Here is a 19,110-nt window from a genome sequence, read left to right on the forward strand (position 1 = left end):
AAGTGGCAGTAAATGGTAGTGTAATTTTCATTATCAGAGATGAAAAATGCTTGCAAGAGATCTGTATGTAGTAAAATTAGAAATTAAATGTTGTTTGGTGAGCAGTGAAGTTTAATAAATACATTAATAGGTAATTTTTTGGATGTCATTAATTTTCTTAACTCTCTTGTATTTCAGATCCGAAATGGGAGGGTTTTACTGCAATGTTGATGGACAGCTGGAGATCAGTCAACCTGGGCCAGAGACCTGCAGCAGTCAAGCTAGTATTGGCACTCTCCTAGCTATTAAACACCACCTTAGAGAATTCCATCAGCTGCTGCTAGAGCCACCAAAGGCAAGTCATTGTATTCTATCAAATGGCTTTTGCTTATGCTTTTATAAACCAGCTTACTAAAAGTTGTAGTAAGAAGTACATATAACTGATTCTAGTTTCCTTTTTTTGCCTTTATTTCCGAGTATTCATTTAACCAGTGAATTAGCTTTGTGTGCTGGAATGTAATAAAACCTGATGTTCATTGTGCATACAGCTGCAGTCATAACAGATGGGTTCTCCTGCCGTCAGGCGGGTCCTCGGTCGGCCGAATTCCAAAGTCCAGGTCCGGCGTCGGTTGTCGTCACTTCTTCCCTGACGTCAGTGCGACAGGGGTATAAAAGAACCAGCCAACGCCATTTTCTTCAGTCTTTCTTGCCATGCGGTGCCCGAAGCAGAAGCAGTTCGCAAGTGCCGGTCGGCCAGCTCCTGAGATTACCAAAATTTGGAAACCGAAGTCTTCTTAAAAGCTAAGTACCCCGTTGGGGAAACTTTTCTTGCCTCAGACCGATGTCAGACAAAGTTAATAATTGTATTTCTTGTGGGAAGCAAATACCGCATAAGGATTTCCATTCCCTCTGTATTCCTTGCTTAGGCCCAGACCACGACGTCTCGGTCTGTCGCTTTTGTGCTACATTCAACAAATGCACTATTAAGTGTCGGGCGGAGTTCGCCCAGCATTTTTTTGGGAAAGCATTTAACTATACTATGTCGTCGGATACTCTGACTCCGGTTTTGTCTAAAAACCGCAAAGACAAGGACCGACACTTGAGGTCCGCGGCCTCTACTGACACCACGCCAAAGCCGATTCCACGTGGTCCGGTTCTCAGCGAGGCGCCTACGCAGCCCCTGATTTCTGACGACACATCTTTGGCGGTGTCTCCTGTACCCGAGGTCACACACTCCTCAGCCCACACCCCGACTACAGATACCGACGCCACTCTTGGCGTTGAAACACAGAATGTGGACAGGTCCACCTCCACTCAAGGTGTCTTCAGACCTTCCTCTTCTTTCTCCATCAAGGCTTTCACCAAGTCTAAAGCATCCATGCACTCTAAGAGACCAGCTACACAGAGCCCAACTCCAGGCCCCATGCCTAAGAAACAGATGCTTAAAATGGCTGAGGATTTAATTACTCTAATCAGAGGTTCTCAGCCACCTCTGGACAAAAGGCCCAGAGTGGAGGAAGATACCCCCTCCTCTGATCAGGCCTCCATTATTTCAGAACACTCTGATGATCAGGAACAGTCTTACTCCCCTTTTGAAGACTCTGATGCAGAGGAGTCCATTCCTTCTGTATCCCCCCTGAGGATTACTCATTTGGGGAAACTTTGCAATCCTTAAGGGAACACTTCCACTGGGAAGGCCAGGATTATTCAGATTCCAAGAAAAGGCTCAGGGAATTTCTTTTGTTACCCCAGCACAGGCCTCTAGCTATACCTCCTGTCTTGGACATCCTAGATGATGTTTACTCGGAGGCCTGCCTTAACCCGGACTCTGTACCTCCAGCTCCAGTTAAGCCTGACAGGTACTACAAGGTTCCTGATTCACACCAATTTCTGTACAAAAGCCATGCTGCTGACCTAGAAACCATCTCACAAGGGCCCAAGGGAGTTAAGGCCTCCATTGCCAAAAATCCATTGCCTTCCGAGAGAGATTCCAGATCCTTAGAAAGGTGGGGAAAAAGGGTATACACCTCGGCTACCTTATCCATGAGGGCCTTAAACTGTCAGTTTCATATGCTAAAATACCAACAGTGTTTGTTATCACAATTGAAAAGTAAAATGTCACAACCTGAACAACCAGACTTGAAGGAGTTGCAGGATTTGATGCATAGTGCAGAACAAGTGGGTAAACATACCTTACAATGTGGTTTTGATGCTCTAGAGGCCTCATGTAGAGCTGCTGTTACAGGCTCATTCATACGTAGGCATGCTTGGCTCAAGGAACAAGCCTTGCCCGATCATGTCAAAGCTAAATTACTAGACGCCCCTCTTCAAAAGGATGTACTATTTGGGGCTAATGCTGAGGAAGTATTACGGAAAAGGCTAAATCAATGCAAACTGTGAAAGAATTTCTGCAGGTTCAACCCCCACGTTTTAGTAGAAATTGGCCTTCCAAAAACTGGTCCTTTCCTGCCACAGACAGACCCCAAATAGGCAGATACAGGTGCCCGAGGGGCAGAGGACAATCACAAGGATCGTATAGAGGCAGACAATGGCAAGCTCCTACACAAAGAGGTGGTGAGGACAACTCGCAATCTTTCAGAAAGCAAACCCAATGACTTTCCCCTTTGCATGCCAACCAGGTCTCAAATGGCAGCCCCCTTAGGAGGAAAGCTGGCACTATTTTCAAAAAATTGGCATGTTGTCACAAAGGACAAATGGATCCTGGACATTATAAACAGAGGCTACAAATTCCATTTTCATACCCTTACAAAAATGAGAGGCATGCCAAACCTGCCACACAATCAAAGGGCAGAGGCACAAAGGCAAATTTCAGATCTCATAAACATGAAAGCTATTCAAGAGGTACCTACACACGAACAAGGTCAAGGTTTTTATTCCAGGCTATTTCTGGTGCCAAGGAAGGGAAAAGATTGGAGACCTATTTTGGATCTTTCCATCCTAAACACATTCCTACTCGTACCAAAATTCAAGATGCTCACTCTACAGCAACTTCTTCCCATGCTGGGCAAGGAGTCTTGGCTGGTAACATTGGACCTCAAGGAGGCATACCTGCATGTCCCAATCAGACAAAATTGCAGAAGATACCTCATATTTCTTGCTGGTTCAACCCATTATCAATTCTCTGCATTGCCCTTTGGCTTATCTACTGCGCCCAGAGTATTCACGAAATGCCTGGCATCAGTAATTGCGTACTGCAGACTTCAAGGGATACAGATATACCCTTATTTGGACGACTGCCTGGTCCAAGCGGACAGCAAGCACATTCTTCTGAAACATCTGGCTTATGTAATAATGTTATTAAACTCTCTGGAATACACAGTCAGCAAAGAGAAATCAAGGCTAATACCCACTCGGAAGATAATTTTCTTGGGTGCCAATTTGGACACAAACACCCAGATGGCCTACCTCACGCCAGAGAAGCAGGGGCAACTTATTCAATACTTCAGAACACTGTCAAATTGCACCAGGCTGACTGCAAGGAAAATCCTGCAGGCTCTGGGATTCATGGCATCTTGCATCTTACTAATCCCATGTGCAAAGCTGCAAATGAGAAAACTACAATGGTACCTACAAAACATATGGTCTCAACACAGCCACAGTTTGGAAACAATAATGCCACTAATTCCATGTCTGCAAAAGGAATTTCTGTGGTGGGCTCAAGCATGTCAAACAAACACAGGTCTTCCATTCAGCAAACCAAGTCATCACAACAGACGCCTCGGACTACGCCTGGGGGGCGCACATGACAGACTGGTGCATTCAGGGCAAATGGTCCCAAAAAGAAAAGCAACTTCACATCAATCAAAAAGAAATGCTAGCAGTAATAAATGCTATTATAGCTTTCAAGGACCTTCTACAACCAGGTCAACTATTGATAAGAACGGACAACACCACAGTTATGTGGTACATAAACAAGCAGGGAGGAACACATTCTTACCCCCTATGCAGACTGGCCATGTCACTTTGGAACATGGCCATGGACTTACAAATGGAACTACAAGCACAGTACTTGCCAGGCAAGGAAAACACTCTGGCAGACAACCTAAGCAGGAATATGACAGATCCACACGAATGGAAATTGCATCCAAATGTTTTTATAGAAATAATCCAAGAATGGGGAAGGCCAGACATAGATCTCTTTGCCTCCTACAAAAATCATCAATTGACAAAATTCTGCTCAAGGATCTTCCATCCAAAGGCCTGGAGAGTGGATGCTCTCTCTTTCAGTTGGACATCAATGACAGTTTATGCCTTCCCGCCTCTTCCTCTGCTGCCCAAAGTCCTATTGAAGATCAGAGCAGACAGACCAAAGATGATCCTCATTGCTCCGGACTGGCCAAGGCAACACTGGTACCCACTCCTGAGGAGCCTGACGCATTCCCCACCATGGACTCTGCCTCTAATGCCTCTTCTTCTGACTCATCACAGCTTCAAAACTCTTCACAGTCAGCTAAAAACACTCAGTCTAGCCGCATGGAAGATTCCTTAGCATCACAGCAGGCCCTACTCTCCAAGGAGGTGCAGGATGTCATTTTGGAGGCCAGAAGGCCATCAACTAGAAAAGCTTACTCCGCAAAATGGAAACATTTTTGCGTCTGGAATGAGAAAAAGGGCCAGGACCCTGGAAAACTGAATTTACCTCAAATACTACAATATTTGGCGGAACTGCTAAGTTGTGGACTTACGTTCTCCTCCATCAAAATCCATGCCTCAGCCATTTCTGCAGAATACAACACTGATCCGCCTTTATTCTCTCACCCTCTCTTAAGACAGTTCCTCAGAGGGGCTAAGAATTTAAGACCTCCAAGGAAACAACCAATACCTGCTTGGGATACATTCTGGAAAAACTGACCTTGCCTCCTTTTGAGCCAGCTGCCACATCAGATTTGCAATATTTGTCCTGGAAAACAGCTTTCCTTCTGCTATCACTTCAGTTCGTAGAGTTTCAGAACTACAGGCTCTCATGGCTGTCCAGCCTTTTATCATCTTCCATCAGGACAGAGTTTCCTTACGTACCAATCCGTCCTTTATGCCTAAAGTGGTATCCAGGGTAGCTTTAAATCAGGCCATACATTTACCTACTTTTTATCCTAATCCTCAAAACAAGGGGGAGAGATTACTACATTCCTTGGACATCCACAGACAACTGCGTTATTATTTGGACAGAACAAAGCCTTTCAGAAAAGCAGAACAGCTCTTTGTGGCCTATGCGGTAGGAGTTCAAGGAAAGCCAGTTTCCAAACAGACAATCTCAAAATGGATAGCACACTGCATACGCTTTTGCTATTCTTTTCATGGCAAAACTGTACCTACAGGCATTAGAACCCATTCCACCAGGGCCACAGTCACCTCTGCAGTCTTCCTCAGAGGAGTACCTACCAAGGATATTTTGGAAGCAGCCACTTGGAGTTCTGTGCATACCTTCTCCAAGCACTACAACCTACCATTATACTCCAAATCTAGAGCAGGCTTTGCCACTGCAGTCTTGCAGGGCATTTTGGCTCCTCCTAGTTCCACCTAGTGCCTACCGCCCTTTTCTTAGCTTTGGGATTCTACCCATCTGTTATGACTGCAGCTGTATGCACGATGAACATAGTACAGATGTCCTTCAAGGATGCATCTGCAGTCCTTGCAAATGGGTTGTCCTGTCGTCAGGCAGCCCTTCGGTCGGCTGGATTCCAAAGTCTGGGTCTGGCCTCGGCTGGTGTCGCACTTCACCCGACGTCATAGCGGCAGTTATTCGGGTATAAAGGCATCAGCCGACACCATTTTCCTCAGTCTTTCTTGCCGCGTGGCGCCCGAAGCAGAAGCTGTTCGCAAGTGCCGGTCGGTCAGAACCAGAGATTACTACTACCGAATACTTCTACTACTACCGAACACTTCTAAAAAGCTAAGTACCCCGTTGGGTACTCTTTCTTGCATCAGCCGATGTCAGAAAAAGTGAATAATTGTTTAAATTGTGGGAAACAAATACCTCATAAAGATTTCCACTCTTACTGCTTACCTTGCTTAGGCCCAGACCACGACGTAGCAGCTTGTTTAGCCTGTGCTTCTTTCAACCGACGAACGCTTAAACGTCGGTCGGAGTTTGCTGAAGTGTTTTTCGGCTCCGATTTTGCTTACATTATGCTGTCGGATCCTCCGACTACGCAAATTTCTAAAAAACGCAAGGAAAAGGACCGACACTCGCGGTCCGCGGTTTCGGCCGAAACCGCGATTAAGCCAACCGCGAGTGTCTCGCTTTTGGCTGAAACCGAGTCCACGGTTCTTCCTTCGGCCGAAAGCTTGCCACTTACCGAGGCCTCATCCAGCTTGGCTGAATCTGCTACTGAAATCCCACCTGCTCCTGCAGGTTCACAGGATTTATCAGATACTATCCCTTTGGATATTTCTACCCCTGCAAGTGGAGCTGCTAGGCCTCCTGCATCCATGTCGATTAAGGCCTTTGCCAGGGCTAAAGCAGCTAAACCCACCAAAACTGTGCCTGATAAGACCCCCTCTCACAGGCCCAGTTCTAGTTCACAAATGCTTAGTCTAGCAGAGGATCTCATTTCTTTGATCCGGGGATCCCAACCACTTCCAGACAGGGCCTCTCACCCACCTCCAGAGAAGAGGACTAGAGTAGAGCCCCCTGAGCCTGTTTCTTCAGATGGCTCCTCTGATGAATCAGATAATACAGACCCTCCAGAGGCCCCTTTTTCTCCTTATGAGGACTCTGATGCAGAAGAGTCCATTCCTTCTGCCTCTCCGCCTGAGGAATTTTCCTTTGGGGAAACCTTGCATGCTATGAGGGAACAATTTCAATGGCAGGGCCAGGATTTTTCAGACTCTAGGAAAAGGCTTAGAACCTTTTTGCATTTGCCACAGCACAGGCCTTTAGCCATTCCTCCAGTACTTACTGTTGTGGATGATGCTTTTAATGATGCTTGTACTGCTCCTGATTCTCTTCCTCCGGCCCCTGCTAAGCCCGATAGGTACTACAGGGTTCCGGACACACATTATCATTTGTATAAGGCCCCTTTTGCAGATCCCGAAACCATCTCCCAGGGACCCAAGGCTGTAGCAGCTACCTCTAGATATCACATTTGGAGTACTGCAAAAGGAGAAAATGTGTCACTGGTAAACATAGCCAACATCCTGGAATACTTGGCAGAGCTCTTCCACAACGGCCTGTCCTATTCTTCCATTAAGATTCATATGCATCAGCTTTTTCAGCAGAATACAACTTGGATCCTCCAGTCTTCTCACATCCTCTGCTCAGGCAGTTTCTGAGAGGAATTAAAAATGTAAAACCACCTAGGAAGCCACCATTGCCAGCATGGGACTTGAACTTTGTGCTAGAAAAGTTGACACTCCCTCCTTTCGAACCAGCAGCAACAGCAGAATTACAATACTTATCATGGAAAACTGCTTTCCTGCTTGCAATCACTTCAGCAAGAAGGGTATCTGAGCTACAGGCATTAATGGCAGTACAGCCCTTCCTAATCTTCCACCAAGATAGAGTGTCCATGAGAACAAATCCTACTTTTATGCCAAAGGTGGTCTCCAGGGTATCTTTAAACCAAGCTATCCACCTACCTACATTCTTCCCCAACCCACAGAACAGGGGAGGAAGACTGTTACATACCTTGGATGTACATAGACAATTACGTTACTACCTGGACAGGACCAAGGGCAATAGAAAAACTGACCAGCTACTGGTAGCATATACAACAGGAATGGAAGGAAAAGCAATTTCAAAACAGACAATCTCTAAGTGGATAGGAAATTGCATTAGATTTTGTTACTCCTACCATGGGAAGAAAACTCCAGAAAACATCAGGCCTCACTCTACAAGGGCTACAGCCACTACCACAGCTTTTCTCGAGGAGTGGCTACCAAAGACATTTTAGAGGCTGCTACTTGGAGCTCCGTGCATACATTTGCCAAGCATTATAATTTACCTTTATACTCCAGATCCCGAGCAGGTTTTGCCACTGCTGTTTTGCAAGGGATCTTAACTACACCATAATCTTATTTCTCCTCCTCCCCCAGTTTGGCTATGGTATTCTACCCATTTGTAAGGACTGCAGATGCATCCTTGAAGGACATAGTACAGTTTTGTACCTACCATAAATGTAGATGTCCGATAGGCATGCATCTGCAGTCAGGATTACCCACCCTCCTTCCCCTCTGTTGTACTCCTAGGGTACTTGCCCATCTTGTAGCTAGCTGGGGGAATCTATTATGGTGTATTTGTTTGTATATATGTACATACATGCTTATTTTTTGTTTGCTCTCTACTATTTGGAACCATTTGCATTTATCCAAATTTAGCCTTCCTAGAGGGCACCTGGCATCTGGGGCAAGAAACACTGAGGAAAATGGCGTAGGCTGATGCCTTTATACCCGAATAACTGCCACTATGACGTCGGGTGAAGGGCGACACCAGCCGAGGCCAGACCCAGACTTTGGAATCCGGCCGACCGAAGGGCTGCCTGACGACAGGACAACCCATATGTTATGACTGCAGATGCATGCCTATCAGACATCTACATTTATGGTAGGTACAAAACTGTACTTTTTGTACCTACCATAAATGTAGATGTTCGAGTGCTAATACAGCTGCAGTCCAGGTTTCCCTCCCCTCTAGGGGTTTTCTTTTATGGTGTATTTGCTTGCAACTACTGTTTTTTGATTATATTGCATTGCATTATTACATAATTTTATGTATTGCCTTCCTTCTGGGGGCACCTGACATCTGAGGCAAGAAAAACTGAAGAAAATGGCGTCGGCTGGTTCTTTTATACCCCTGTCGCACTGACGCCAGGGAAGAAGTGATGACAACCGACGCCAGACCTAGACTTTGGAATTCGGCTGACCGAGGACCCGCCTGACGGCAGGAGAACCCATCTGTTATGACTGCAGCTGTATTAGCACTCTAACATCTACATTTATGGTAGGTACAAAACTGTACTTTTTTCCTCTAACATTAGCTAATTTTTTTTTCTTCTTAGCAGGACCTTTGAAGCAGTATATCGTAGGTAGGAACTTCTGTGGTGTGTTGTGGATTCATTCTCATTGACATGCAGTGTTTAACATCCATCTTGTTTTTTTCCATATGTTCTTCTGAAAGTTCCTGCCTTATTGGAATTAAATGCTTGTTATATCTGAGTTGTATAATTTTGTGTACATTTTATTGTAGACAAAAACTGTACTTTCTGGTGCTTTGGGAGGCCATGCTAGTGGTTTGGTGTTTTTAAGTCATATTCAGTGGGTATTGTGGCTGTGTATTCATATTCATTAGAATTACAGGGTAAAGGCTGCTCGCATACATCTGAAAATTTGGTTGGCATAAATGCTCTGATCCTTGTCCAGCATTTATTTATTGTATTGCTTAAAAGCTGAACTTCAAATAAAAATATATAGTTAATACTTGCAGATAGAAAAGCATGGAAGAAAAATCAAGGAAAGGGGTAACTGTAAAAGATTTGTAAATTGTTGTATATAATATGTCACAGTAGTTAAAAGACATTAAACAAATCTCTATCAAGGATGTGAGAGAACTTTTCAAATAGCTGATTGTAGTTGATAGAGCTCTCAAAAAGAGGCATCATGCTGAAAGTTAGGATAGAGTGAATTCCAAATATGGTGGGTGCCTGGTAAGGAGGACCACCTGCCAGATGTGTCCAGGTATATTCTTGGAAGTTAGCACCAACCCTTTAACAGCACATCAGAATAGTTGAGAGGGACTGATGGGGAAAAGGGGATGAGAAGCGTCTTAGCTTATGTAGGTAACAACCAGAATCTTAAAACTGATCTGGCTGCAGACAGAAGACTGTTTAGATCTTAAAAAAAAAGTGTAACATGACACGTGTGCTAAATTGCAGTCCTGATCCCTTTAACAGATTTCTTCAGCTGCTTGAGGTAACCTAGTATTCTTGAGCCTTTGGTGTAGAATATTAATTCATTTGTGAATGTATGAGAGCGTGAATGATTGTTTTGAGAAAATCTCAAAAGAGGTAAATCCTGGAGATGTTCCTGAAATGACAGTTGGAGAATTTTGTCACATCTGCCACCTTATAAATTCCAGGGTGTTGTGCAGGAGCATTTCAAAATCTTGGAACTTTGTAGCAAACTCCAGACTGTTCTTCCTATTACAAATGGGAAAAATTAGTAAAGAAGCAAGCAAGAGTCTAAATACACTCCTGTACCAGCATTGTTTCTGACTTTGACAAATTTAGTTTGTCACCTCTTATTTATCTGGTAAAGAATTGCATCTAAGCAGTCATCAGGAAAGGAAAAATCAGGCATGTGTGGATTGTGGTATTTAGTCCTCTGTGTCATTAAGGGGTCCATAAGTATTGTGCTCCCAATATTTTGTGTATGTATATATATATATATATATATATATATATATATATATATATATATATATATATATATATATATATATATATACTTTGTTTCACTGAAAGCTCATTTCACTGAATTTCAATTCACCCTAACCAAATCACTGAAAGCTCAAATTACTAAAAACTCATTTCACTGAAGTGAAGTACTGGCACTGTGTAGAGTACTGTAAGGCAAGTAAAAGGTATATGTCCTTTTCCCCACTGTAGTGCGATCCTGGACTTGGTATGCATAGTTAGGTGTGTGTGTGTGTGGGGGGCACAGTTTGGTTTTATGTTATATTTCACTGAAAGCTTCAAAAAAAAGAAATTATGTTCTCACCATAACGTTCTGTCTGAGTAGTTATACTTCATTTGTCTTCAGCCTGTGGGTTTTGGATCCGTGTCATATCTGACACGGCCACATACCAGCATCTGATCCGAGCTCCAAGCTCTTCCCCTTACCCATAATGCCCCATGTGTCCTTCCCCCCTTCAAGTCAAAGTTTGCTGCCCAACATATAACATACACCCAACCCAACAAGACCTTACCACTACTAGCAACCCTAAATTCCTGAGCCAAAACATAAAGGATGCTCCTGAGATGTTCATCTTCCATATATATGGCCAGGGCAGTAGTGACAAGGTTGGGGGAAGGAGGGGGAGATGGCTGAAAACAAATGAAGTACAGCTACTCAGATGGAATGTTATGGTGAGTACATAACTTCTTTATCTGAAGTGGTTGACTTCATTTGATCTTCAACCTGTGGGACAGAGTCCCCAGCTACTGTACACCTGGGGGGGTTCCTCAAGGAAGGATATTCCGGAGTACGGCGGAGCCAAAAGATGCCTTATTCCTGGAAACGATGTCCAATTTATAATGAGAAATGAAAGTATGAGATGAGGACTAAGTAGCTGCAGAACAGATATCATCCAGCAACACCGTGGACCAAAAACCTGACGAAGTAGCCACAGATCTGGTAGAATGTGTTTTTACCTGACCTGGAGGGGAAACTTCCCTGACAGAGTACGCCTGAATAATGCATTGGGAAATCCAACGGGCAATCGTAACCTTGGAGATTGGTTTCCCTAAAAAGGGTTTTGAATAAGAAATGAACAGCTGGTCAGATTTACGAAAAGCTTCTGTCCTGTGCAAGTAGAACTGTAATATTCTGTGCACATCCACAAATGTAATTTATATTCCCCCTTATTTTGAAAATTTGGAAAAAAGACTGGAAGATTGATAGTCTGATTAATATTGGCGTCTGACGCTTCCTTGGGAAGAAAAGATGGGTTAGTATGCAAAGACAATCTCCTTATGAAATATCATATAAGGAACCTTGATCGATAGTGCTTGAAGTTCTGACACTCTCCTAGCAGAAGTAATGGTAACTAAAAAGGCAGTCTTCCAAGACAGATACTGCAAATCTAACAAAGCTGCAGGATCAAAAGGGGGCAAGACTAAAGACTGAAGCACCAATGTAAGGTCCCACGGAGGAGTATGATCCTTCACCGGGGTCTCAGAAGAAATGTACCCTTAAGGAAGGTCTTCCAAAGCATAGAAGAGGCCAACAAAGTCATATTTTCCCCCACATGAAAATTGAAAATTGCGGCCAGCTGGACTTTGACAGTGGAGGAACTGGCACCTTGCTGAAAAATCCCCGTCAAAAATTCCAATACCGCAGACACTGGAGCAGTAAAGGATCCAGTGTACACTGCAAGGTCCATACGGAAAAAAGTTTCCACTTGCTACGGTATACCCTTCTGGTGGACGATTTGTGAGCCATCACCAAAATGGTTTTAATGAAGGAAGATAAACCTGGAGTCCTAATAATCATGGGAATTAGAGCAGCCAAGCTGTGAGCTTCAGACTGTCCATGTCTGGGTGAGGAACCCCGAGGGATGAGAAATGAGATCCTGAACTGGATCCAACATCCATGGTGGAACTACTAGATGAGACCATAGAGAGGGGAAACCAGACTCGGTGAGGCCAGAATGGGGCAATGAGGATCACAAACCTCCTCAGCCTGAGAGTTTTCGAAAGAAACTTTGATATCAAGGGCAGAGGAGGATAGGCATAAAGAAGACCGGGAGGCCAATCATGAATCAGAGCATCTCTGGGGGCTTATCCCTTAGGTGGGGTCACAGTGAACAACTTGCTGTATTTCACGTTGGAAGGAGATTTGAATAGATCGCAGCAAGGACGACCCCACTTCGGAAAGATCTGCTCCGCCACTGAAGGATTCAGAGACCACTCATAAGGCATCAGGACAGATCTGCTGAGCCTGTCCACTAGAATGTTGAACTGTCCTGGAATGTGCATTGCCACCAGAAAATGGCCGGTGGAGATCACCCATTCCCACACTCTCATGGCTTCGCGACAAAGGGTGTAAGATCTGGATGTTCATCGTGCATACAGCTGCAGTAATCACAGATGGGTTTTCTGCCGCCAGGAGGGTCCTCGGTCGGCCGAATTTCAAAGTCTAGGTCCGGCGTCGGTTGCTGTCGCTTTCTTTCCTGACGTCAGTGAGGCAGGGGTATATAAGACACAGCCGACGCCATTTTCTTCAGTCTTTTTTGCCGCACGGTGCCTGAAGCAGAAGCAGTTCGCAAGTGCCGGTCGGCCAGCTCCTGAATTTATGAAAAATTGGAAACTGAAGTCTTCATTAAAGCTAAGTACCCCGTTGGGGAAACTTTTCTTGCCTCAGACCGATGTCAGAAAAAGTTAACAATTGTATTTCTTGTGGGAAGCAAATACCGCATAAGGATTTCCATTCCCTCTACATACCTTGTTTAGGCCCAAACCACAACGTCTCGGGCTGTCGCTTTTGCGCTACTTTCAATAAACGCACTATTAAGCGTCGGGCGGAGTTCGCCCAACACTTTTTTGGTAAGGCCTTTGATTATAAAATATCGTCGGAGACTCCGACTACCGTTTTGTCCAAAAACCGCAAGGACAAGGGCCGACACGCGAGGTCTGCGGTCTCCACCGACACCACGCCAAAACCGGCTACACGTGGTCCGGTTCTCAGCGAGACGCCTATGCAGTCCCTGACTACCGACGACACTTCTTTGGAGGTGTCTTCTGTAACCGAGACCGCAGGTACCTCGGCCCATACCCAGACTACAACCACCGAAGCCACTGTGAGCGTTGAGCCTCCTAATGTGGACTGGTCCACTTCCACTCATGGTGTCTTTAGACCCTCATCTTCCTTTTCCATTAAGGCCTTTACTAAGTCAAAATCAGCCAGGCATCCCAAGAGGCCTGTTGCACAGGGCCCATCTCCAGGCCCCATGCCTAAAAAGCAAATGCTTAAAATGGCTGAGGATTTAATTACTCTTATCAGGGGTTCCCAACCCCCTCCAGACAAGAGACCCAGAGTGGAGGAAGGTTCTCCCTCTTCTGATCAGGGCTCCATTTTTTCAGAACATTCTGATGTAGAGGAACACTCTTACTCCCCTTTTGAAGATTCTGATGCAGAGCAGTCCATTCCTTCTGTATCTCCTCCTGAGGATTTTTCTTTGGGGAAACCTTGCACACCTTGAGGGAACACTTCCATTGGGAAGGCCAAGACTTTTCTGATTCCAAGAAAAGACTTAGGGAATTTCTTTTGTTACCTCAACACAGGCCTCTGGCGATACCTCCTGTCTTGGACATACTTGATGATGTTTATTCGGAGGCTTGCCTTAATCCGGATTCCCTGCCTCCTGCCCCAGTCAAGCCTGATAGGTACTACAGAGTTCCTAACTCTCACCAATTTCTTTACAAAAGCCATAATGCTGACCCTGAAACCATTTCTCAAGGCCCCAAGGGAATGAAGGCCTCTACTGCTAAGAATCCACTACCTTCCGAAAGAGAGTCAAGATCCTTAGAAAGGTGGGGGAAAAAAGGTATATACCTCGGCCACCCTAGCCATGAGGGCCTTAAATTGTCAGTTTCATATGCTTAAATATCAGCAGTTTCTGTTATCACAATTAAGAAATAAAATGTCTCAACCTGAACAACCATATTTGAAGGAGTTGCAGGATATGATGCATAGTGCAGAACAAGTGGGTAAACACACCTTACAATGTGGCTATGATGCCCTAGAGGCCTCAAGTAGAGCTGCTGTTACAAGATCAGTCATTCGTAGACATGCATGGCTTAGGGAGCAAATCTTGCCTGATCATGTGAAAGCTAAACTACTAGATGCTCCTTTACAAAAGGATGTGCTATTTGGTACTAATGCTGAGGAGATACTACGGAAAATGGAAGAAAAAGCCAAATCTGTGCAAACTGTCAAAGCTTTTCTACAGGTTCAACCACCACGTTTTAGCAGAAATTGGCCTTCTAAAAACTGGTCCTTTCCAGCCACGGACAAGCCCCAAAGAGGTAGATACAGGCGCACAAGGGGCAGAGGACAATCCCAAGGATCATATAGAGGCAGGCAGTGGCAAACTCCAGCACCAAGAGGTGGCGAAGACAGTGCACAACAATACAGGAAACAAACCCAATGACTTCCTCCTTTCCATGCCAAGCAAGTCTCAGCTGGCAGCACCCTTGGGAGGAAAGCTGGCATTATTTACAAGAAATTGGCATATTGTCACAACAGACAAATGGATCCTGGACGTTATAAACAGAGGCTACGGATTTCATTTTCACACTCTTCCAAAAATGAGAGGCATGCCAAACCTGCCACACAATCAAAGGGCAGAGGCACAACTACAAATTTCAAAGCTCATAGACATGAAAGCTATTCAAGAGGTACCTACTCACGAACAAGGTCAAGGTTTTTATTCCAGGCTATTTCTGGTACCAAGGAAAGGAACCGACTGGAGACCCATTTTGGACCTATCCATCCTAAACACATTCTTACTCGTACCAAAATTCAAGATGCTCACATTACAGCAGCTTCTTCCCATGCTGGGCAAGGAGTTTTGGCTGGTAACATTGGACCTCAAGGAGGCATACCTGCATGTCCCAATCAGACAAAGCTGCAGAAGATACCTCAGATTTCTTGCAGGTTCAATCCACTATCAATTCTCTGCATTGCCCTTTGGCTTATCTACTGCGCCAAGAGTATTCACGAAATGCCTGGCATCAGTAATTGCCTACTGCAGACTTCAAGGGATACAAATTTACCCTTATTTGAACGACTGCCTGATCCAAGCGGACAGCAAGCACATACTTCTGGAACATCTGGCTTATGCAACACAGTTACTGAATTCTCTGGGATACACAATCAACAAAGAGAACTCCAGGCTAACACCATCTCAGAAAATAACTTTCCTGGGTGCCAACTTGGACACAAACACCCAGATGGCCTATCTTACGCCAGAAAAACAGGGGCAACTAACTCAGTACTTCAAAATACTAGCAAATTGTACCAGGCTTACTGCAAGGAAAATCCTGCAGGCTCTGGGCTTCATGGCATCTTGCATTCTTTTAATCCCATGTGCAAAGTTGCATATGAGGAAACTTCAATGGTACCTAAGAAACCTATGGTCTCAACACAGCCACAGTTTGGAAACAATAATGCCAATAATTCCATGTTTGCAAAAGGAATTTCTATGGTGGGCCCAAGCATGTCAAACAAACACAGGTCTCACATTCTGCAAGCCTCAAGCAAATCATGTCATCACAACAGACGCCTCAGATTACGCCTGGGGGGCGCACATGACAGACAGGTGCATTCAGGGCAAATGGTCCCAAAAGGAAAAGCACCTTCACATGAATCAAAAAGAAATGCTAGCAGTGATAAATGCAATTACAGCTTTCAAAGACCTCTTGCATCCAGGACAATTATTGATCAGAACAGACAACACCACAGTAATGTGGTACATAAACAAACAAGGAGGAACACATTCATACCCCCTGTGCAGACTAGCCATGACACTTTGGAACTTGGCTCTGGAATGGCAAATCGAACTTCAAGCACAGTACTTGCCAGGTTTGGAAAACTCGCTGGCAGACAATCGAAGCAGAAATATGACAGATCCACACAAATGGAAGTTGCATCCTCAAGTGTTTACAAAGATAATCCAAGCGTGGGGGAGGCCAGACATAGATCTCTTCGCCTCCCACAGGAATCATCAATTGGAAAAGTTTTGTTCAAGGACCTTTCATCCAAAGGCCTGGAGAGTGGACGCCCTTTCATTCAGTTGGACAGCATGGACAGTTTACGCTTTCCCACCTCTGCCTCTTCTGCCCAAGGTGCTCTTGAAAGCAAGAGCAGACAGACCGAAGATGATACTGATTGCTCCAGACTGGCCAAGACAACACTGGTACCCACTCCTGAGGAGCCTAACACATACTCCTCCCTGGCCCCTACCTCTAATGCCTCTTCTGCTGACTCAGCACAGCTACAAAACTCTTCACAGTCAGCTGAAAACACGCAATCTCGCTGCATGGAAAATTCCTTAACACCACAACAGACCCTACTCCCCAAAGAGGTGCAGGATGTCATTTTGGGGGCCAGAAGGCCATCTACTAGAAAGGCTTACTCCGCAAAATGGAAACGGTTTTGCTCTTGGAATGAGAAAAAAGGCCAGGACCCTAGAAAACTGAATTTGCCTCCGGTATTACAGTATCTCTGTACAGTATCAGTAATTCTGAACTCGCTGTAAACAGCGTTAGCTTAGTGCATTTAAGTCGACATAGTCCTGAGTGATTAACATTGTTCTACAACTGCATAGGGGACCGCTGTAGTGATTAAAGTATGACGGATTTCTTACTTAGATATCCTTGTTAGCAGCGTTTAGCATTTATAACTAATCGCCAGCATAGAATCAAAGCGCTCCTAACTGTTAGCCTCTTGTACATGTTTGATCAACTGTATAGGGAAATGCTATATTGTTTTAAGGGAGTTAAATTGCTGCTATAGTGTTTAAACTGTATTAGACTGCTGTCTTAGATACGCTTGTTAACAGTGTTTAGCGCTAATAACTAAGTGCCAGTATAGAGCATAGCTCTCCTAACTATTTGCCACATCAACAAAGGAATGTATTTAAAGAGTGTTCTTTTAACTAAAACGCATTTTTTTATTTCTCACAAATGCTTAATTAATTATGTTAGCCACATGTACATTTCTAATAGGCTTATAGCATGTTTTTGTACTGCTTAAGGACATGTTTATTCCTAATAGTGCTTAGCTAACCATTCTACTTCAGTACTTTGTTGATGTTTATAGTAACGTCTTATTTCTCCCTTCTATATCTCTCTCTCCCATCCAGAAATCTGTTCCCCTCTTATCGGGACCAAGCAACCACTAATATAGGACTCCTGGCCCTACTGGCGGAGTCGAACTGTGTCCAGATCTCTGTCCACTACCTTCAACCAGACATTAAGGGTGTCTATCGTCCTACCTAAAGAAAAGACTGCCTATGTATGTAAAACCTAATTATTACCCAATACTCTGTAACTGCGTGCCTAGCCTACCAACCCGTCCAAGACTACCAGTAGCCATCACCAGTCCCCATTATCTTAAGAACTAGACCCTCTTTCCTACGTTGCCCTTGTACCCTTATTTCTTTCTCTATCTCTCCTCCCTTAACATAGCCCTTGCTCTCCTTACTGCCAGTTCTGTTCTACTCCCATTACCTCCCTCCACAAACCTGCTTCTAACTTTTGCCTACTACACAGCTCCCTTGCTACTATACTTCCTCCCTCTCTCTACCTCTTATAAGCTCACTGCTTTTCCTGCCTTCTACTTCAAGCTTTACACTGTTGCACACATTTTCCTTCCCTTAGCCTACCTCCCTCCCTCTGTGATCTGTCTACTGTATATCTGTTTTTAACACACTCATTTTCTTTTACTAGTCAAACTATCACTGTCTTACTTACCTGCTTCTTCCACCTGGCTGATTGTTTCCTCTCAGCACTTTTCTACTCCTTTGGCTCTTTCTACCCCTCCAAATGACACTAACAGTGAAATTATAGCCAAACTCTCCCTCAACCCACACAAAACAATGAATATTATCTGTGCTTACCTTCCCCCAGGCAACAATCCTCCTTTATTAGAAGGCCTACTTAACTGGTTCTCAACTACTCTCCCTCAAGAAACTATATTATTAGGCGACTTTAACATTGATTGGAATGCATGTAAACAAATGAATCCATCTACCCATATTAACCTCTATGGATTCCATCAAACCATTAATTCAACAACTAGAACAAATAAAACCAATAATAAAGAAACCATACTAGACTGGATCCTAACAAATAGTCCCCAACAAAAATACACAACAGGAACCCTCCCAGATGACCTTAGTGACCACTCACTAACATACATCATCAGACACAAAACAAATATAGCAAAACCTCCCCTTATCCGATTATCTCGCAGCAAAAAACATTTTGACCCCCATCAGTTTCAATATGAACTTAACCTAGTCAACTGGTCACCTTTGCAAACCCTGCCATTAGACGACGCTGTTAACCACTTCAACCATACCTTTCTTACCATTCTTGATCATCATGCCCCCATGCGCTCTATATGCATGAAATCTAGGGCTGCAAAATGGCTTACAACTAACACTAAACAACTTATAATAAGTAGGAACAAAGCCTGGACTAAATGGCGTACCACTAAAGACTTACTTGACCACCTTAATTACAAACAAAAAAGAAACATGACTAAACTAGCTATCATACAAGATAAAAAAATTTTTACACCCAGCTACAAAGTTCCTCCCAACACCAACCACAGAAATTCTGGAATTCAATTAACACACTAATATCCCCCGGCAAAGTAGAAACTCCC

General features: G+C 44.2%; 1 protein-coding gene across 1 annotated transcript in view; it reads left to right on the plus strand.

Moving 5' to 3' along the window:
• PPP6R1 (protein phosphatase 6 regulatory subunit 1) overlaps positions 1-19,110 on the plus strand; it is a 3,522,349-nt gene that overhangs the window by 1,241,182 nt on the left and 2,262,057 nt on the right. Inside the window, exon 8 of the mRNA XM_044059463.1 lies at positions 178-334. Within this exon, the coding sequence (XP_043915398.1) occupies positions 178-334 (157 nt within the window). The remainder of the gene's footprint in view (positions 1-177; positions 335-19,110) is intronic.

The sequence above is a fragment of the Protopterus annectens genome, chromosome 17.part0, assembly GCF_019279795.1.
Source record: "Protopterus annectens isolate FY-2018-M chromosome 17.part0, PAN1.0, whole genome shotgun sequence".
In the NCBI taxonomy this organism is placed as follows: Eukaryota; Metazoa; Chordata; order Ceratodontiformes; family Protopteridae; genus Protopterus; species Protopterus annectens.